Source organism: Garra rufa, chromosome 4, assembly GCF_049309525.1.
Source record: "Garra rufa chromosome 4, GarRuf1.0, whole genome shotgun sequence".
In the NCBI taxonomy this organism is placed as follows: Eukaryota; Metazoa; Chordata; class Actinopteri; order Cypriniformes; family Cyprinidae; genus Garra; species Garra rufa.
The window spans coordinates 20,894,789-20,917,643 of NC_133364.1; the positions used below are offsets into that span (position 1 = coordinate 20,894,789).

Sequence of the window (22,855 nt, forward strand, 5' to 3'; positions counted from 1 at the left end):
GGAAGAAAATCAGACAGACTGCCACACAAATAAGAAAGAGCAGTGTTTGACAAACACAGGGAGGGAAATGACACATCGATTTCATTTATCGATCCCGAGAACCGATGAAGCTCATGCACACTTATCGGACGGCCTGCGTTATCCGCGCGCAGGTGGAGAGAAAGAGAACCGGTGGGCCTTATCTGTCACTCTCTCGTACTCTCTCGCTGTCAGACAGACGTTCTCTACTTTCACTCTAAAGATTTCCTTTCCCTCTTTCGTTGGCCTTGTAGGGATATTCAAGGACTCGTTTCGCACAAGACCACAGCGAATGTGATGGACTGACTGACGTATGGACTCTGGTCTGGAGACTTCAGCAGAGTAAAGATTTGCTGATAGCAGGAAGTCAGGTGTCAAGCATGGCAGATACCCTTCAGCAGCAGAAAGGACGTTGGAGAAGAAAAAAGATCACAGAGCACAGTCTGTTTAAAAGGAATAGAATATCAAAAGACAAAGACAAAGGGGTGGAGGAAGTGGGGGGGGGGGGTCACGGATGGGACGGCAGCATGTATTATGAAGACAGTGTAAATAAGCACGGTGTATTAACGGTGTTTTAAATCACAGCTAATTTACCAAGGAATGAAAGGTTTGATCCACTGCTTTGTCTTTAATTCTGCAGATTATGATTTATCACACCGCTTTCACCGACATGCAAATACATGCAAATTCGCAAACTACATCCTCCTGCACACGGTGTGCTGCACTGGAGGCCAAACCAGCAGCAAGAAAAGATGGGGAAGGAGAGAGAGAAGGACAGAGGAAAAAGAGAGCGTGAGTGGGAGAGATAATGAATGAGAAAATGAATGAAAGAGAGAGCGAGATGAGAGAATCTTTATGAAAAAGCCAAGGGTGAAAGCCGAAGTAGACAGAAGACAAGTGGCATGGCGCCACCACACTATACTAAAGTGCCAATGCTGTCCTAAAAACGGCCATCTCGTGCCAGAAGGATTGTAGTCTCGATCTGGAATACAGGATGTGTCCTTCATGTGCATTTACTTGAGATTGATTGTAATAACAGTGTAATAAGATGGTTATTACACATTTATAAAAACGCAAGGACACTTTAATGGCCAGAAAGAGTGACGAGGATTACGTTTTTTAACATAATATTAAATATTTAAATGTTCAAGTCACTAAAGTGTCATCAAAAGTGATTGTGAAATTAAATGGCAAAAATAATGATCAGTTTCCTGAACTCATGCCATTGGTTGAGCCAATGTTGTGTTGTTTGGCTGGCTGGGATGCTCAAATACTTTTGGGTGACAGTCAACCTAGAAATGTCTTATTTATAGCCATCTCTATTATCCTGGGCTAAGTGAAAATATTTTGGGGCCCTATGAAATCATTTTTTATTTTTCCCTAAATTCGTATTTTTTTCTGTTTTGATTTTCTACACTGTTTAAATGGTTAAATTAAATTTTATTAGTAAAAATGCATGTCTAATTAATTGAAATCATGAAACTTACACAACTTAACAGGGATTTATTAAAAGTTTAACAAAAAAAAAAAAAAAAAAGGCCCCAGGAAATACATTTTTTTTATTTTTTTATTTTGTATTTGGACCAAATTCTGTGTTTTCCATTAATTTTCTAGATTACATTTTAATGGTTTAAGCATCTCTAAATACTTTTTTTTTTTCCAGAAATTGTCTATTTGCATTTTTCTGGTACATAAATTCTAATAAATATTCCTTAAAAAATTATGTTTTAATAATTTTATTAGTAGTTGTAGTACTATTAGGGGTGGGGGAAAAATTGATTCACATATGAATCGCAATTCAGTCTTCCAGTGATTTGCATCGATTCACAGATTTAAAAAATAGTTTTTCTAATTAATGTAATTATACCAATAACATGTTGTCGTCGAAATAAAACAGGAACAGCAATGGTGGAGGTAAACAAATACATCCTGGCCCATTTTTAGCCAAGACAAATTTTTGGAAAAATATATTAATTAATGATCTTTTGCTATTATGGGAAGTAGGGATAAAAAAAAAAAAAAAAAACTGTAAATCCTGATTAAAAATAAAAAATCACTTTTTGACCAAAACATGACCCCAAGAATAGATATAAATCAAATCGTGAGGTCAAAAGATTTTCACCCCTAAGTACTATCATTATATTAAGTTATATATTTCTATCACAGTTTCTTCAAGTTAAACCGAACTTTTATTTTGACGGGTTGCTGTAAAGACCTTTAAGTTTCTGTTTGTATAAGATATGATGGCAGTTTTGGTTTTCCTCACTAGAAACAGGAAAATGGTCATAAAATGACTCTCAGAGAAGTTCTAGAGATTATGTTCATGTTCTCAAATATTGAGGCAGTAAAGGTAGAGCATCACGCATGCTTTATTATGTGTGTAGTAAACCAAACCGCGCATCTGTGCCATTTATTCACGCTGAGACAAGTATAACAGGCAGGATTCAATATTTAATAGTCTTTTGTCATTTAATATTCAGAGACACTAGTCCATATCGCGTTTTGACTTAAGTGTACTGCTCTACTTTTGATTTATTCATCCAAAATAGGGCAAATTCCATGACATTCCGTGTTATACAGTAAATTCAATTTTATGACTGGTTTCTGCGATTCTGTCCACCTTTTTTGCATCGCAAAAATCTTAGAGCCCTACTATTTACATGTCTTAACACTACTGGAGATTTTTTGGACATACACTGAGCTGTAATGCTAAACTAAAGCATGTGCTTACAGTATTTCATGTACAGTATGCCTGAGCACTAGTGTTTCCTAACTATGCGAGTGTAAAACAGGAGCAGAAGTGAGTGCCGCTGAAGTCAGACAGCGCAGTTCTATACAAGCACCTCAAACAACCTGTTAGCGGAATAGAAAATGAAGAAAGAAAGCGCGAGGGAGTGAGAGGCGGGGACGAGTGAACCAGAACAGCAGTGTTCCTATGGGAACAGGGAAATGGTGGACCTGACGTGGCTGTCACAAACACCCTCCATATGCTCAGAGTCTACAAACCGCTTCAAGTTCATCACGTGCTGACTGCCAAGAACAAACCTGTATGGTTTGATTCAGGAGTAAAAACAAATTACGTCAGGGCGGCAGGTCATGGGATAAATAGTTGACCAAAGAATGGGTTCAAATGTCTCAAATCAAACTGAAGGAGAGAAGAGTTTGTAAGCAATTAAGAGTCTCCCCTCAAAGTGCTATCAGATAAAGAGCTATTAAATTAAATGTGAAAGTTTCCAGAGTTTCAGCTTGTTTAAATGTGTAAAGTAGGGCTTTGTGATTAATCAAAGTTAGGGTATCAAATAAAGATATTTTTGATGAAATCCGAGAGCTTTCTGACCCTTCATAGACAGCAACACAACTACCATGTTCAAGGCGAAGAAAGGTTGTAAGGACATCATTAAAAAAAGTCCAAGTGACATCAGTGGTTCAACCGTAATGTTATGAAGCTCTGAGAATACTTTGTGTGCAAAGAAAACTTTATAACTTTATTCAACAATTTCTTCTCTTTCTGGGCCTTGGATATGTTAGTTGCATTGCTGTCTATGCAAGGTCAAACATACCTTAATTTGTGTTCCGAAGATGAATGAAGGTCTTAAGGGTTTGGAACGACATGAGGGTGGAAAAATTAATGACGATCGTCATTTTTGGCTGAACTTTTCCTTAAAAAATAAAAAAAAAGCATTTTAAATCATTAAGTCTGTTCAGAAAATTTACATTTTCGCAAAATTAGAGGGAAAATGTAAATTTTCTGAACAAACTTAATGAATAGACTAATCTCTGATATAAAAAGCTTTTGTGTCCTTCATGTGCATTCACTAAAGATGGATTGTAATAACAGTATAATAAGATGGTTATTACACATTTATAAACAAGCAAAGCTGCTTTAATGACTAGAAAGAGTGACGAAGACTGCATTTTTGAATATATTAAATTTTTTCATGTTTAATTCACTGAAGCGTCATAAAAATGTGAAGTAATTTCATTGCCACTAGCGTCACTGAATGAAATGGCAAAAATACTGATTCCTGAAACTCATGCTTTAAACTAATGTCAATGGTTGAGCCAATGTTGTGGTGTAACAAACGCATTTAGGTAACAAACAACCTAGAAATGTCTTTTTATAGCCATTTCTATTAGCCATTTCATTTTCATTTTTCTAGATTCTTTCTTAATGGTTATTTATTATTATTATTATTATTATTTTACATAAAAAGCATGTCTTAATAAAAATCAAATCAAATTAAAAGTTCAACAAAAATTACTTTAAGTCCCTATTAAAAACACTTAATTTTTCTCAAATTTAGTTTTATTTTTAACCAAATTCTTTTATCCATTAACGTTCTGGCTTCCAGAACTGTGTGATTAATCAAAGTTAAGATATTTAAAATACCAAATTAAGATATTTATGGATGAAATCCTTGAACTTTCTGACCCTGCATAGACAGCAATGCAACTGACATGTTCAAGGCCCAGAAAGGCAGTAAGGACATCACTAAAATAGTCCATGTGGCATCAGAGGTTTAACAGTAATGTTATGAAGCTATCCGAATACTTTTTGTGCGCAAACAAAACAGAAATTATGACTTTATTCATGTCATTCGGCCCTTGAACGTGTCAGTTGCATTACTGTCTATGCAGGGTCAGAAAAGAAAATCTTAATTTGCATTCTAAAGATGAACGAAGGCCTTACGACTTCGGAACGACATAAGGGTGAGTAATAAATAACAGAATTTTCATTTCTGGGTGAACTATCCCTTTGAAAACAACACATCATCATAAAGTTTGATCAGAAAATGCATTTTCCATTTTATTAGCACTAGAATAAACTAATCTCTGACAGCAAAAGCTTTTGAATAAATAGATCTAAATGCTCAAATTATTGAATTAAGTCCTCTAAGGCCCTGTGTGAGCGGCAGTGTGTTTGTATTCACTTGACACAATGTCACAAATGAATGCAGCAAGTTTTTAAAAACGCTCAAGAAATGGCTCACAACAGGAAAGTGAGGAAGTGAGAGCGAGACGGATAGAGAGAGGATAACAAGGGGAGAACAAATGGTCAGTGCTTCATAATAATACAAAATGGCTGCCGTCTGCGGCCCTGCTGTGAAACAGCGAGGTGCATTTCAGTGCACATAGATTACGATAGATCCCAGTTAAAGCTAATGGCACCTCTGGCTCAAACTAGCTGACTGGTGGGTTCTTGCATTTTGTTTGTTTGTCACTTACCATTTTCTGCAGGTGCCTCTCTTTCCGTACGTCCACCATGACAAGGCCTTCCTTCACCAGACCCAGACCCACGTCGTCTTTCGAGTCAGAGAACTGCAGCGTGACGTGCGGGCAGACAACTCCACTGTATTCCACATTCAGCAGACACTGTGTGTTTTGAATGTCCCTGACCACACTGTCAACGGCGTCGGCCCTTGCGTCTTCCTGTGGGTGGGGTCATAAGAACATGTCAGGAAACAAGGTTTCATTCAACTTCAAAGTCCTCAGTGTGTGCTCTGAGCCAATCAGACTCCATCGTTCAAACTCTCCAGCTGTGGAGTTGCTCATTCATCACACTTACACACAAACACACAAGTGCGGCGATAATGATAAACGCAGATTTGCAAACAAAAAACGGATCAAAATACCTCCACACCAACACAATGTTTCACAAATGTTCGACGCACGAGGTGAGAGATACAGATCTGATCTTTCTCGCTCTCATATACACACACACACACTTTGCTCTTGTGAGCCAACCCAGTCTCCATGGCAACCTCAGAGCATGTTCCCCTTGGGGGGAGTTATGGTGGGGGTACGAGATACAGAGGCCATCCAGAACGAGAGAAAGAGACAGAGATAGAGAGAGAACAATGCACCTACCTCAAATGATGGACAAGATCGCTAAACAACAGCGGTTTTAACAGGGCAGGTGGCATCATGCCACGCCTACACACACAAACACACACCTACACGCACAACCGAGCACAGACCAGGTGGAAAACTTACTTTCATATGCATTTCGTCACACAATTTAGCAAAAAGGCTTGAATTGGAATATTAGCATTTTAACAGATTTAAAACAAAAGAAATAGTAGTAGGTGTTACATCACTTGACCTCATTATGTAAACTTCTGATTTAACTAGTGAATAAATAATCAGGGCTTTACATTAACTTCTTTGCTCACCAGCCACTGTGGCTAGTGGTTTTCCCAAATTATTAGCCACTCAGCAGTTTCACTGGCCACAATTTTGTTGTTGTAAATTAATTTTTATGAAATTATATGAAATTGTAGGTGTATTTTCATGTTTATTGAGGCTCAGAGGTGGCATGCGTGCAATCAAATTCATGAATTCATGTTGAGATTTATGTTTTAAATGTAACATTTTGAATAAAGAAATATTAAATGATTTAAATAACTGAAAAGCCACTTTAAAAAAATGAAACCAGTAGGTGGCGGTAAGTCACGGATTTAATTACTGAATCATTCATTCATTTGATTTGTTCGAACAGCTAATTCATTTAGGAATAAAGCAAGTGACTGTTTTTAAAAAAGGGTAATTATTCATAAACGAAACACCTCTGTGTTTGAACGGAGATGCGCAACGGCTCAGTTTTGACAATGAAATGGAGCAAAATCCATTTAGTGTTATAGTCAGACAATGAAGTCACTTAATATTAACTTCTTGTTTATTTAACTGTTGTATTAAATCAATATCCCATTTACAAGCTCCCTTAAAAATCATTAAAAGCTGTCACTCATCTTAGTTCATCGTGTTCTCACAAAGTTCCACTATAATTAACAAAGCTCTCTACACTGCACAATGAATCTTTTATATACACTCTCTCTACAGTTTGTTTTTGAACGGAATGCAGAATCATTCAATAACAGAACACCATTGTATGACGGTCAGAGATGTGTGACTGTTCTGCAGTGATCTTGGTTTTGAACTATTTGCGTTAATCAAAGCAAAAACAGTCAACACTGACAATATTGTACTTAAAGGTATAATAACTACTTGTTTGAACTCTTGTATAAAATCAATGCCAAATTTACAATCATGGTTTTCAGAGAAAACTGCACTCTCTTGGTTGTGTCATGCTGCTTAACTAGGCTATATGTTATAAGCATAAAAACTACATTTTTACCACAGTATATTTCTTCTTCTGTGTGCAGTTGTTTATTTGTGTTGATTTCAACTGGCACGACCTTGTAGCTGTGAATCCATCAATAGCCGTTTACACCAAATATAATAAAATCAGATTCATTCTCGTAGAAATTTCGGTGCTTCCCTAATTAGATGTTTTAGTCAGATTAGTTGGCCGGTCGGGCAAGTTAAATTCTTTTTCACTTGCCCCTTCAAACAATCCACTTGTCCCATACATTAAAATTCAACCCGCCAAAGTGGCTAGTGGGATGTCAAGCCCTGAATGCAATGCATATGGCTATTCTATGCAGAATATATGGTAGTATGTCATTCCAACCGTAGCCGAAATGGCTAAACTAGGATGATGTGACTCATAATTCTTGTCTTTTATAACCTGGATGTGCCTATGTTGTGCGTGCATGCTCTATGTGTCCTACAGGAACCGTTTGAAGGCCGCATTGCGTGATGAATCACATGGGAGTGCGTATGAATGTGTTTGTGCAAGAACTTACATCCTGTGGGACCTGAATGAAGGCAAATGTGTATTCTGTAGCCTGTGGAGGAAGCGTACGCGTGCTGAAGGCTGGAGGAAGGGGTGCAAGACGTGTGGAAGATAATATCTCTCTCTGAAACGACAAGAGAGAAAGATTGTCACATTGTTGTGTTATAAAACAGGCTTCATACTTCTTTCATACACTGACTGCCTGTACAAGGTCCTCATTAAATGGAGGAGGTGTGAGCACGGCACCGCAGATAAAAGCAAAGTCAAGGATAACGCTTAACTCCTCCACATGCCACACTCAAAGCCAGCAACACAATATTAGAGAGACACACACTTTCTCTCTTTCTCTCTACTGGGTCGCAGTTGAGCGTTGTGGTCATGTGTCTTTAGTGCAGAACATGTGAACACAGCAGGCTGGTTAGCACTGAGACACCGCAAACGCTTGTTTCAGCCTTGAGGATGAGAAATACAAGGAGACAGAGAGACTAGAAAAAGGAAAACAGACAGAAGACAGATGGAAGTGCAAAGCAAAAAGACTGGCTTGTTCTACGTGGGGGGTTACACAGCAGTTCTTCAAAGGGAGAGAAGCAGGGACACACATCAAGCACACGGTGGACCTAGAAGCATTTAGACACAATGTTTGAATGACATTGGATTAAGGGAGATTAAAAAGGTGACATTTAATTAGCTGATTGAAAGTAAATCACAAAACCGACTCTCGAAAGTTACATCTGCAGTAATTTAAATGTTTTTAAATCATCAGTCATCAAAGCTAGGGTAAATATTGGTCACAGACATGGATATTTACTTTAAATTTCACAAAGCTGATTACTCACTAAAAACTCAGATCAAGTTTTCATGCCATTTGAAGTCTTAATTTGATTTAACAAAGAGGTTATACCTACGTGTGAGTTGTTTGCTTACTTTTTAAATTTAATCTTCCCATTAACACCATTATGTTGTTCATTCTGACTGATACGCAAATGTCGAATGCGTACGAACACAAGATGCGTGATTTATCGCATGAACCAATAACAGTCTATCATAACCAGTCATATCCAATCATATTGCAATGAATTCATTCTCAATTACATCCCACCAAACTAACTGCATGCTTTACACAGTGTCCTAACTACAGGCGATAAAATGTATCTTTTTCATGTTATTCAGAGTTTTTGTCCTTGCTAGCTGTGACAGCGACATACAAATTTTCAATTTTAGAAACGGTTTCTATTTCTGCGACGTCACAGCACGAACAACATACAAACTATGATAATTACAATCTAAGGTACTGATTATGTGCTTTATTCAATGTTAAGTGTCTAATCGGAGTTTTAATATCACATTGCATGACATTTATAGCCATATTGAAATCAATAACCGATAATTTACCTAAGATGTTGAAATTAAATGTAAGCAAACATATATGTTAAAACTGCAAACTTAATGCAAACCAACAAGTGTTTTCAATGACACAGATGGTTATCAGTCACCTTAGTATGTAGTTTAAACAATGTTAAAAAGGTTTAATACTTATGAATTAGATTTTAAAATTGTCCATTTCGTTGGAAGTGCAGTGCGCTTCTGAATGTCTGTGATATTTGAGGGATTCTGTCTCGTCACGTCTGGTGTGGACAGCCAAATTGCTCGTCGCTGGAATTTTGTTGTGTCGCATGTAGTTAGGACACAGTGTTAGGTCTGTTAAAAATCAATGGGCTCAGGGGAGGCGAGAAACACGAACTCCCGCTGTAACTCTCTGATGTCGCTGTTGGACAATGTTTCTTTAGAAAAACAGGTGATTTATACACTTTTTAAATCTTATATTTTGTAATATTGCAGTTGTTTTATGTCTGCGAATTTTTTCTAATCCAATATTTTAGGAAGGCACTGCCTCCTCAGAGGAAACACCCCTGATATATAACAAATTACATTACAAGAGTTCTGAACAACTTTTTAGCATGCATGTGTTTGCATTTGCCAATAGGTGGGATATTTGTTACCAAGTGCAAAATTCATACAGAAATAGTGGCTTAAGTATTCAAATGTACTGCGTATTAAAGCAGATTCTGTTAAACTGGGGCACATCTTAAGATTTGCTACTAACATAAGTTCTAAATTATAATTAATGTGTGTTCACACTTGTAGCTCAGTTTGTTTGGTTCATTTAAAAAGGAGCAAAAAGGAAAATTATACATTTGGTCCTGGTCCGCTTAGCGTTCACACTGGCATTTTTGACAGCGAACCTAAAGATACCGAACGTAAAGGCATAGTGATACGTTCTTACCTGATTGGTCAGGTTGAGTGACGTATATTTTGTGACGGAACTCACCGAACACTCCAAACACAAGTAAATGGTGCGTTCAACTTAAAGCGTGACACCAAAGTACCCATTCACTGATTGTTCTACTCAGTGCCGCTTTAAGACAAATACACCTAATGCCGTCTGCTATACTAAGCGCGTTTTTTGTGTGTATATGATATTATTTTCACCACCTGTGAACTCACAAAAAACTCATAAAAGGCACTTTACCTCGTCGTTGCTCTACTTTTACCCTCTGCTCATTTTGTTTTGGATACACCACATGTTCCCTGTGTGAAATCATAGTGTCGCATCATGTCATTACTTCCTGTTTTTGGCTGGTTTAGAAGTATTTGGTCCATGTCGTGTTCATATTTAATTCGAACCGCACCAGAGTTTGTTTGGAAATGGACTGAGTTCGAATGGCTGAGTTCGAATGGCAGCGTTCGAATGGCAGCGTTCACACTTACTCAAATGAACTGCACTAACAGAGTTCGTTTTAATCGAACCAAACATGACAAGTGTGAACACCCTTAAACAGCCCAAAAAAAGAGGAATTTAAGGTATAAACTTTTGATGGGGCATTAAAATAAAGATCTGTCCCTGAAGACACTGTGCCCAGCGAATCAGAGTGATTGAGCAGAGAAGGAAGGCAATAAACAATGATATCAGATTCAGCACAATGCTCTTGCACTGAGGGTTAAGATATGCAGAACAAAGAGATGTGGACAAAGAGAATAAAAGAACGAGGTGGAGAGTCTGTGAAAAGAGAAGAAAGCGGAAGGTGCAGGGAATACAAAGATGAGAGAAAAGGCCTGTTGTGTAAGAAATGTTCAATCACATGACCACCTGCATATTTTCTCTTGTGCTGGCCTGGAGCTTTCCGCCCAGGGCACAAAAACAGCAAAGCATGCTGGGTACTGCATCATTCAAGCTGCTTTTAAGCATACTAACATTATTTTCTTTGCAAAAATGCATTTATTCTGGATTTACGGGAAGGAATTGTTTTTCACATGTGCGGCATTTTGACTGATGGATTCAGTGCTGGCTTTTGAAAGCACATGCAGTATTTTAAACACAATTCAGAACATTCATCAGTCAGCGACTTTCTAAAAAGACGCTCCACTCAGGAGATGCTGTGTTACATCTAGATTATAGATCAACCTCCCCGCAAGCAGGTACTCACGTTTCCATAGTCGATGTAGAACACGTGAACCTTTGCTGGAGATTCAACTTTCTCGACACGAGCTCTGTACCTATGGGAGAAAGAGAGACAGAGAAGAAAGTGTCAGTTTCAGTCACTGATAAAAGGGGAAAAGCACTGGACAACTTCATGCTATACTGAAGAAGAGAAGTTTGGCTTTGCCACCAAATGGCACTTTGGTACCTTACTGGCACTGACTTTCTGGCTCCAAACTGCCTTTGCTTCATGGAAATGACAGAAAGAGGCCACACTGGGCACCTGGTAAGATATAGTGACCTCCAATTTTACCTAACTGAAAACATTCCCTTTCATAAAGAGCAAAATACTACTTTAGTGCCCCTAACTGTACAGTACTGGTGGATCTTTTATGGGTCAGAGGAGAGAGTTAATCTTGTATTCATAACCTCGCGCTCTGAAAGTCTAAGAAGCCTCTCATATTCATCAAGAGCAGTTCAAAGCTCTGCATGACACCTCAAACACAAGAGAAGAAGTCAAAGATAAGTTTCCATTCCTATCTAATCAAACTTAGGCATTTGAACCCACTCAAGACCCCCTGCCCACTGCAGTCCATCTATTTATGCTAAAACACCTCAATCATCCAAAAACCACTGCCTGTTCCAGCTCTCAAAAATGTCTTTCTGCTGGTTGCAGACTGATTTGTGTCCACCCTCTCTGCGTATCACAGTCTTAATGAGCTCTTACACCACAGAATGACATAGTCCTGATGCATTGTGGGAAAACACGGCCTCTGGAGCCAAGTGGGATGTAGAGAAAGTGCCTGTTAGCAACATGACAACATGCTAAGAAAAAAGAAAAGAAAAAACAGAGAACCCACTTCTCAGAGGCACTGAATTGCAAACTTGCAAACAATTAAAGCCAAATTCTATTATTGTTGCGGGGTGGAGTTTTTAAAAGAGAAAGACGACATCAACAAAAACACCAGCAGATGCTTGAGTAATGAGTCGCCCCACTGAGGACGCAGCCTGTTCAGAGTCTATATGAGGACAATAGAAGCTTCCAGACTCCCTGAAGGACAAAGGACTCATTAGAGCAGTCCAATGTCCTGCAATCTAGGGCAGATTACCCCAGTATAAAATGTAAGCAAACCGAGAAATACCCATAAGCAACAGATGGTTCACTATTAAATTATTTCAACAATGAATATGAGGTTAAAGCAATCCCTGTGAAGCTAGTCTGCTGAGAAATGCTGCCTTCCTGCTTTTATTCCAATTCACCAAAGTCATCTTTCTTTAAAATTAAATACACACAACAGTTATACTAATAATATTCCAATATTAGAGATTTTTTTCTTTAATCTTTCTTTTCTTTTCTTTTTTGAGAAATAAAGTTACAATCCTGTGTTCACAAATGCGTGTTATACAGTCAAAACTCAAAAAAAGTCGGAATTGCAAGATTTTTTTTTCTCAGAATTATGATATAAACTCACAATTACACGAAAAAGTCAGAAATGTGAGATAAAAGTGTGAGTTTATGTATCGCTATTCAGATTTTTTTTCCTCAAAATTGAGGTATAAACTTGCAATGTCAAAGTCAGGATTGTGAGATATAAATTCGCAATTCTGAGAAATAAAGTCACAATCCTGAGAAAAAGTCAGAATTGCGAGATATAAACTTGCAATTGTGAGTTAAAAAAATCAGAATTGCGAGAAAATGACAACTTTCTTTCTCAGAATTAATGTAATAAATAATTAGTGTAATAAAATCTAAAAGGTCGCAATAAAAATGTGCAATTCTGACTTTTTCTTCTATGAAATGTGAGATATAAACTCGCAAAAAAAAAAAGACTGTTCCCAGAATTGCGAGTTTATATCTCACAATTCTGACTTAACTCGCAATTGCGAGAGTGGGATTCTGCGAAAAAAAAGTCAGAATTGTGAGATATAAACAATTCTGAGGAAAAAGGTCATAATTGCCAGACGTAGACTTGCAATTGCGAGAAAAGTGTCTGAATTGTAAGATTAAAAAGTCGCAAGTACCTTTTTTTTATTCAGTGGTGGAAACAGGCTTCCATAATTTATAGACTATCAATAACTCAAAAAAACATAATTATCAGCATGTGCCAGAATTTCAATACCACTGCATTACTTGAAACATCAAATCAACTGCACACACTTGCCAAATCAGCAAGATGACTCATCATTACCCCTCAAAACTTGACAAGAACATCCTGCCCAGCAGCTCTGACAAATATTTTATTACATTTATTTATTAAAAGAAATTAACAATTTAAAAGGTCTTCGCTTGAAACCAGAAAACTCAGCTTTTACAGCAGATGCCATTAGACTTTAGGCTCTTACCATTCTCCGTCAGCAAACTTTGCGATGCAGAAATCCCCTCTGCGTGGGGAAAAGGATCCTTCCACCGGAGGCTGGGAGGCAATCTCTGCTCGCATGCTCTCCATCAGACTCTCCAGCTTAGTACCTGCACAGATGAGGACGACAAAAAAGTTTCAGGATTGAGTTCCTTGATTTTGAACGGCGTTCTGACGGCGTGATTAGATGATTTATACCATAACGGGAGGATTTGAGAAGCATTAACTTGCGAACGACTGGTCCTGCCAACATCATTTTTCCAACAATGAAGCCCTGATGGCTCTAGAGAGGAAAAGCGTAATATTTTCCTCATTCAGCCAAACAGCAAATGCTAAATTACTTTAATTTGTTGATAACCAGCATCCATTGAGTTTTTGCCGGAGCTGGGGTCTATTGCAAACACAGAAATAAAATTACATTAAGACCCACAAATCCTCACCGCTCTAGTGCCCCTACAGCCCGCTTGAGGGGGACATGTGACCCAGGCAAGCTCTCGAATCAACCAAAGGCCAGTAAGGTTTTAATACATCAAAAAGACTCGGAAGGCCTTTCTAATGAGAACATCCACTACAGATATTTACTTTTTTTCAGTTGTAGTCTTGCAGCTGTCCATTCATTTCTCCCAACAACAGAGCAATCAGTGTAATCGCTGAGGTGTGGGGTTTGCTGGGGTACGGAAATGTGACAAAATGGCCTCACAGTCAAGCATGAATAATGTTGTAGGAGCGCAAGGCGGAGGGAGAAAAAGAGAGAAAAAAAAAGGAGCAAGAGCTGTAATGTGCGACAAACACCAAACATCCCTCCAGGAAAGCTGTTAAAATAAGCCAACTAATGGGCCTGTCTTAAGCTGCTCATTTTCGCCCCCCTTATCCGACATCATTGGGTTTTTTATAATAATTGTTTGCTAGCATCAGAATATTAGCATGTATTAAATAAAAAGGCGAGGATAAACAGAGAGAGAGCGTTTAAAAGACGTAGCGTAAATCTATATTCAAGCAGCCTTAAGCCTGCATGCGGCTAATTAGCGTGATGCCAACTCAAACAGAGCAGCGTTAGCGTGTGAACGTATGTTTATGTACGTGTAAGGGCGCAGGGGGTATTTAATGGCAGATTTCCAAAAGGGGTGTGGCTTAAATGCTCTATTTAATTGGCTAACCCACCAGCATCCAGCCTGCTAAACGGTTAATTAGCACATATGGGAAGACACGTGCGCTCACGCACACATAAACCTCTCAGCTGATTCTCGCACAGTGGAGATATTAGTGGCGTTTTGAGGAGGCAGCAGTTTTTGAGAAGTTGGGGGGGAGGGGTGGCTGTGTGACTGCGGGTAGAGTAGCGTGTCAGATGACAGCTGAACGTGCAGCCTTGATTTATTAAACTAATTTAAAAAGTTTTGCATTTTCTTCCCAGGCAGCAGGGCAGCGAGAGTGTGCTTCCCCGGCTTCGTTCATCCATGCCCCACTTCCAGCCCTGCGAGAGCTCACTAAATAATAAATAAGGAGGGGGGTGTCCTCCGTACGCGTTATAAAGGTTTAATGGAGGCAGCGCATTTAACCCAATTAATCCAAGAAGCACTCGATTAGAACGCATAGACTGGGCAGAGAAAAAGTCTCTATTATAGACAATGGATGCTAATTAAAACGAATGCACTGGCTTATAATATGTGTCAAAGACTGCAGCCCTCAATCCAAACTCTGCTGATGGAAGAATTCACTCAAAATGAACGTCCAACCATTATTTAATTACCTCATGTCGTTTTAAAACCATATGCTGTGTGAAAGACTAAAGGAGAATCACTGAAAAACCCTACTGTGTAGCTCTCAAATCAAAAATGGCTTCAGATGTCAGGTTTCACACTTCATCAAGTGACAAAACGTGACAACTACAGGGCCCTATAAAATCAGTTTTCCCAAATTCAGTTTCATGTTTTTCCAAATTTAGTCTGTTTTATGGCTAAATTAAAAAATATTACTCAAAAAGCATGTCTAATTAATTGAAATCATGAAACTTACACAAATGTAACAGGAATTTATTACAAGTTTAACAAAAATTAAAATTTTAAGGCTCTATAAAATAAGATTTTTTTCTCAAATACAGTTTTATTTTTACCAAATTCATTTCCTGTATTCCATTGTAATGGTTTTATTACATTTTAATAATCAAAAGCATCTCTAAATAATTTATTTAAAATATATACACTGCCCTCCAAAAGTTTGGAAACACCCCTGGCAAAGAGTGGTTTTGGAAGATATCAGCATAGTGTGAACCATCTCTGGGCAATCCTTCAGGAGGCTTGGCGTAATATATCAAGTCAATGTTTGAATAAACTGACAGCTCGGATGCCCAGATTATGCAAAGCTGTAATAGCTGCTAATGGTGGATGTTTTAATGAATCGAAATTTTAAGTTTTTTTGTATGTATAAACTGTTTATGTAATAAAATATGTTTTCATAGTTTGTGTTGTCCCTTATCAGTGCAAAATTACCACAAATTAAAAAGGATTCATGCCAATATTGTCCAAAACCCCACTTTCTAGGGCGTTTCCAAACTTTTGGAGGGCAGTGTGTATGTGTATGTATGTGTATATAATTTTTTTGGGGGTAAATAAATTCTGGTATATGTATTTTTTTTATGGTAAAGATTTCTTAAAAATTAATGTTTTAATAATAATATCAGTAGTAGTAGTAGCAGTGGTAGTATCTTTACATTAAGTAATATATTTCTGTCAATTTCTTCAAGTTGTATTAATTTTTTTTCTCATTTTCTTAACAAATTTTTCCATTAAATTTCTGGATTCCATGTTAATAGTTTCATTAAATTCTAGTAATCAAAAGCATCTCTAATTAATTGATTTTATAAAAAATGATTATCATTACATATTTTTTTATAGAAATACTGTGTGAAGCATTTACATTTTTCTGGTAAATGTTTTTATCTTGTAAATATCCCTTAAAAATAATGTTTTAAAAATAATTTATTATAAGTAGTACTAATTTAATTAAATTAGGTAATATATTTTTGACACAATTTCTTCAAGTTAAACTGAACTTTAAATTTCGATGGCTTGCTATAAAGACCACTATGTTTGTATATGACGATTATTTTTTCTTAAAAGAAATGGTAAAATGCTCATAAAGTGACTCCCAGAGCAGTTCTATAGATTGTTTATGTGCTCATGTACTTATATATTGATTATCCCTCAGCATGTGCGTAGTAAACGAAACCTTGCACCTGCACCATTCGTTCACAAAGAGACACGCAGGATTCATATTTAAATAGTATTTTCGCAGCTTAATATTCACAGACACTAGGTCATATCACATTTTGATTTAAGTGTACTGACCTACTTTTGATTTATTCATCCAAAATGTGTCAAATTACACAACGTTCCGCATTATACAGTAAATTCCGCATTTTCTGCATCACAGAAATCATACGGCCCTACAAATATGTTAGGAAAACTACTGAAGGTGGCACAATTTTTGGTTTTAGGACAATATTATAGCTTTAGGACTTGGATATGAATATTTAGATTTGGTATGTACTTCAAAAGAGCATGAAACTACAATGTGGGGAGACAAAAACTAATACTGCAGTACTTCTATGTTAATCAGAAACTTAATAAAACTCTCAGGGAGACTCTGTCAACTTAATTAATTTATATTAATGTGTTTTTGATTTAAAAGTACGCTAACAAGACCTGCAGTGGTCCATATGGTGTGGGTTCAGGTGTTCAGCCCTGCTTACATTCCCTGTATGCTTCATTACATCCTCCTTGGCTGATATACTGGAGGATATAATGAAGGATTCAGCTTTAATTACGGCGGGGTCAGGTTCTCCAGCGGCTACTGTAAATCTGCAACACTCCCCTGACTGTGTACGTGTGTGTGTCTGAGAGAGAGAGCGTTTTCATCTCAGTGCATCGTGCTTTGCACACAGCTAGCTCCCGGTCAGCGTGTAACGTTAATTAGCACAAGCAGAACATGTCTGCGGATTTGGATTCACCTCCTGCTCTGATGAGGGACGAGTGAGAGTTATGGAGGACATGAGGTGGAAGCTCACAGATGAGCCCAAAAGAGTCCACTATGAGATGAAACGTTCCCTATTCAGATAACACAGTGAGCAGGATCTTCAAGGACTCTTAGCTAATGTAAATGTTTAATCTAAAAGATCAAAGGTTATCCGGATGAAAAAATGCCTTTCTCTTTCGCACACCATGGTTATCTTTTTGCATTTTGAAATGCTTTGCATTTAAATGCTATTTTCCAATGTGACAAGTCAGTTATTTGTATATTAAAAATAAAAATAGAAATAATATTAATGCACTGTTACACTGCGGCAACCTTTACATTTCCATTTGTGACTGTGACTATCATCGTCACTTCTTTGGTGAATAACAGACTCACAGGTTTAGCTGTGAATATGCATAAGAACGTAATAAATGCTAGAATCCTATACTGCAGTAAACAGGTTAATTTTAATGCTCTCCATCTCAGTTGCTCTATATGTGTATGAATCACTCCTCACATATGACACACCGTCTTGACATTACAAGCTATAAGGGATGAGTGCTGCCTGTACACACATGGCATAGCTGCAAAAAGCCCTATAAATAACCCACACCTGCGTTTATTTGCATTGGAAAGATGAATCTACCGTTATGGCATCCGGCGGGTCAAACACTTCCACGCCCACCTCACGTTTCTCACAATGCAACCAAGAGGGATCAACCTCTCACTCAGAGCATTTTACACTATTTAAAAAAAAACAACAGCTGGAGAAAGAGAGAGAGAAAAAATGGTGGATCCCACAGAGCCAGGAGAGCGTTTTAACAAATATAACGTTCATTGCTTCTCTACAGCCCATAATTAATTGTGTTTACTAAGGAGAACTTCACTATTATTATAGCTCATGCTAAGGGTTAGGAATTTGAAGTAACTCGTCCTACGCGGTTTATGCTACATCCTTGTGGATCGTTGATGAAAGGTGTGCTTTTATGATGAACAAAAGTGAAAATATCCCATTGACCTATGCTGTGTGCACACCAAACGAGAAATATTCTGGATTTATCGCTCTAAATTACTCATGGGATGTTTTTCATGTCACTCATGCAAATAAAATCATTGATTTCCTCTATTTTCTGACACAACTGGACGTGTCAAGTTCTTTGCTGACTGGCTTGTGCGACAATGCGTCATGCGAATCAGGGCCGTGCAGAGACCTTTAAAGGGGCAGGTGCTCAAAGTATAAAAAGGGCATCTGAAACAAGGCATTAAAGAGCCCCTCGGGTCCATCACCTCATTGTAGGCATCCAGTTACTTATGTAACAAGTAATTTCATTAAGACAAATTATGCATTATTTGAAGTTTTAATTGCGTTTCAGAACTCAAACAACTGAATCAGTCATTTTTTTTTTCACTATAAAAGGGGCTCCATAAATAGGGCTGTGCTCAAAACATCAGTGCAGCAATACTGTACTGTATATTGTGACACATTCCTTGCTGATATGTGACCATGGCCCACAAAACCAGTCATAAGTGTATTTTTTTCAAAATTGAGTAAATAAGCTTTTCATTGATGTATGGTTTGCTATAGGACAATGTTTGTCTGTGATACAACTATTTGAAAACGTGGAAACAGAGGGTGCAAAACAATCTAAATATTGAGAAAATCGCCTTAAAAGTTGTCCAAATTAAGTTCTCAGCAATACATATTACTAGTTTATCGTACATTTATGGTAGGAAATAAAAAATAAAAAAAATCTTCATGGAACATGATCTTTACTTAATATCCTAATGATTTTTGGCATAAAAGAAAAATATATAATTTTGACCCATACAAAGTATTTTTGGCTATTGCTACAAATATTCCTGTGGAAGTAGCCTAGCAGTCACACAGTATACTAAAGAACACCTAAGCGACTTCAAAGAAATGCTCTGTGTAAATGTATTTAAATGTGCTGCTGTGGCTGTAGCTGAGAGCAAATATGCAAATGCTCAGAGAAGAGTGATTAGACTTAATATCAATGTTACAGCGATATTATTCCATGAAACGATTCCCAGAGGGAACAAGACTAAAGAAATGAGACAATACTAATACTGATGTCTCCCAATCACCACATTAAACAGAAATTTAGCAACCATTCTCGTGCATAAATATTGCATGTGGGTGAATATCGAAGAATATGCAAACAGTCATAATTCAACCCCAACTCAAGAAAAAAAAGAAGAGATTATGTTTTGCATAAATAAAATGAAGCCTATTAATAAGACCATTAAGACTTCTTGCATCAAGATAATTTTCTTAGCAAATTCATTGCAAACTCATTACTGTTCAGAAAAAAACTTAGTTATTACTATACTGAGAAAAACAAAAACAACAATGTGTTTAGATAAAAATACTACATTACAATAAGCTACTTGAGAGCAATAAGAAAAAAAAAAAAACTGAGCAAATCGCAATAATAGCTGTGAGAAATTGTACTTACAAAAATGTTAATGCCAAAAATCTTAATGGTCCTAAAATGGTCCCATTATTTTCCTTTAGCTTTTTTTTTTTTAACGACCTGCACATGTATTTCCACCACTAAATAATAAATTTAAAAAAGGTTACTGCGACTTTTGCATCTCACAGTTCTGACTTTTTTTTTTCTCAGAATTGCGTGATATAAACTCAGTTTAGACTTTTTCTCAGTATTGTGTAATATAAACTCAAAATTCTGACTTTTTTAATCAGAATTGCGTGATATAAACCCACAGTTATGACTTGTTTCTGAGAATTGCATGATATAAACCCACAATTCTAACTTTTTTTCTCAGAATTGCGTGATATAAACCCACAATTCTGACTGTTTTCTCAGGATTGCGTGATATAAACCCACAATTCTAACTTTTTTCTCAGAATTGTGAGATCAAAACTTGCATTTCTGACTTTTTTCTCAGAATTGAATGATATAAACCCACAGTTGACTTTTTTCTCATATTTGCATGATATAAACCCACAATTCTAACTTTTTTTCTCTCAGAACTGCGTGATATAAACCCACAATTCTGACTTTTTTTCTCAGAACTGCGTGATATAAACCCACAATTCTGACTTTTTTCTCAGAACTGCGTGATATAAACCCACAATTCTGACTTTTTTCTCAGAACTGCGTGATATAAACCCACAATTCTGACTTTTTTTCTCAGAACTGTGTGATATAAACCCACAATTCTGACTTTTTTCTCAGAACTGCGTGATATAAACCCACAATTCTGACTTTTTTCTCAGAACTGCGTGATATAAACCCACAATTCTGACTTTTTTTCTCAGAACTGTGTGATATAAACCCACAATTCTGACTTTTTTCTCAGAACTGCGTGATATAAACCCACAATTCTGACTTTTTTCTCAGAATTGTGAGATCAAAACTTGCATTTCTGACTTTTTTCTCAGAATTGAATGATATAAACCCACAGTTATGACTTTTTCTCAGAATTGCGTGATATAAACCCACAATTCTAACTTTTTTTCTCAGAATTGTGAGATCAAAACTTGCATTTCTGAATTTTTTTCTCAGAATTGAATGATATAAACCCAGTTATGACTTTTTCTCAGAATTGCGTGATATAAACCCACAATTCTAACTTTTTTCTCAGAATTGCATGATATAAACCCACAATTCTGACATTTTTCTCAGAATTGTGAGATCAAAACTTGCATTTCTGACTTTTTTTCTCAGAACTGCATGATATAAACCCACAATTGACTTTTTCTCAGAACTACAAGATACAAATTCAAAATTCTGACTTTTTTCTCAGAATTGCGAGATCAAAACTTGCATTTCTGAATTTTTCTCAGAACTGCGTGATATAAACTCACAATTCTGACTTTTCTTCTTATAATTGTGAGTTTTTTACAATTCAGATTTTTTTTCTCAGAATTGCGAGTTTATATCTCACAATTTTGAGAACAGTCTTTTTTTCCTCAAAATTGGACTTTATAACTTGCAATGATATATAATAACTTGATCGCCCCTTCTCTCAAAGCCATTTGCAGTAACGTTTTTATCTCTTTCAAACAGTGCTGTTCATTCCCTCTTTTCCTTCCATTCCAGGTAAAAGCGACAGCCCACGCCGAGCTTAAGGACAAAGCCACGTTTCACATTGACACCGGGGCGGCACACAGTGACGTGGGCTGGCCCACCTGCCCGCTCGTCTCATTAAACATTCATTGGCGGGTGGACGGGGTCCGTTCTGCAAGGATAAGGGTAGTATTAAAGAATTTCACCTCTCCTCCCGGCGCTCGTGATTGACTCTGAGCAGGAGACGGGGCGGATGAGCCCCAGTGGGGGTGGGAAAGAGCAGAAAGGCAGAAGAAACGACCTTAACCAGAAAAGATTCACCCGCTGCATATCTACAGGGTCCTCCAGCTGCTTATGCCATTACATTAGGGTAAAACAAACAGAGACTGAGAGACTGACATACACATGGACACAGGGATACAGACACAAAACAGTGTCTGGGTTGTACAAAATGTGCCTCGTTTTGGTGTAGAGACAGCACAGCAGTGTCACAGCAATCAGTGCCCGGTGCTAAATTACAGCTCTGTGATTTCAAAGCCATTGTGAAGGGAGGGCAGGGGCAGCATCTGCGTCTTTTGCCTCCCGTCGCACAGGCTGTGGGTGAGACCCTGACTCTGTGTTTTGATTGCAAGTTTCCAAATATACCCATATAGCCCTGCTGCGCTCCAGGCTGGGAGGCGTGCAAACCACCTTTTTGGATTCTGCTTCGTTAAAAGTGGTCATGGTAAAGAGGCAATTTGGATACCTGCTTCATAATCTCAAAGCTTCAATAATGCTTCATAAAGCTGAAAGACTTTGAGAAAACCTGGCTGTGAAAGCTACATTTATTGCAATTACACCATTTGTTATGGTGAGAATATACGAGTAGAAATTCTCCCCTCCAGCTCTGCAATCACTTCTCTTCAATTCCAGCAGAAATCTTGGGCCATTAAAATATGTGTGACCCTGGACCACAAAACCAGTCTTAAGTCGCTGGGGTATATTTGTAGCAATAGCCAAAAATAAATTGCATGGGTCAAAATTTTTGATTTTTCTTTTATGCCAAAAATCATTAAGAAATTAAGTAAAGTTCATGTTCCATGAAGATTTTTTGTAAAATTCCTACTGTAAACATATCAAAATGTAATTTTTGATTTGTAATATGCATTGTTAAGAACCTAATTTGGACAACTTTAAAGGTGATTTTCTCAGTCTTTTTGATTTTTTTGCATCCTCAGATTTCTGATTTCAAATAGATGTATCTCAGCCAAATATTGTCCTATCCTAACAAACCATACATCAATAGAAAGCTTATTTATTG

The 22,855-nt window shown here is 37.3% G+C and overlaps 1 protein-coding gene across 1 annotated transcript in view; it reads right to left on the minus strand.

Moving 5' to 3' along the window:
• The window catches only part of snd1 (staphylococcal nuclease and tudor domain containing 1), a 234,779-nt gene that overhangs the window by 12,913 nt on the left and 199,011 nt on the right, over nucleotides 1-22,855 (minus strand). The window contains exons 19-22 of the mRNA XM_073838844.1: nucleotides 13,476-13,599; nucleotides 11,140-11,209; nucleotides 7,665-7,778; nucleotides 5,245-5,448 (exon numbers count right to left, since the gene is read on the minus strand). Of these exons, the coding sequence (XP_073694945.1) occupies nucleotides 5,245-5,448; nucleotides 7,665-7,778; nucleotides 11,140-11,209; nucleotides 13,476-13,599 (512 nt within the window). The remainder of the gene's footprint in view (nucleotides 1-5,244; nucleotides 5,449-7,664; nucleotides 7,779-11,139; nucleotides 11,210-13,475; nucleotides 13,600-22,855) is intronic.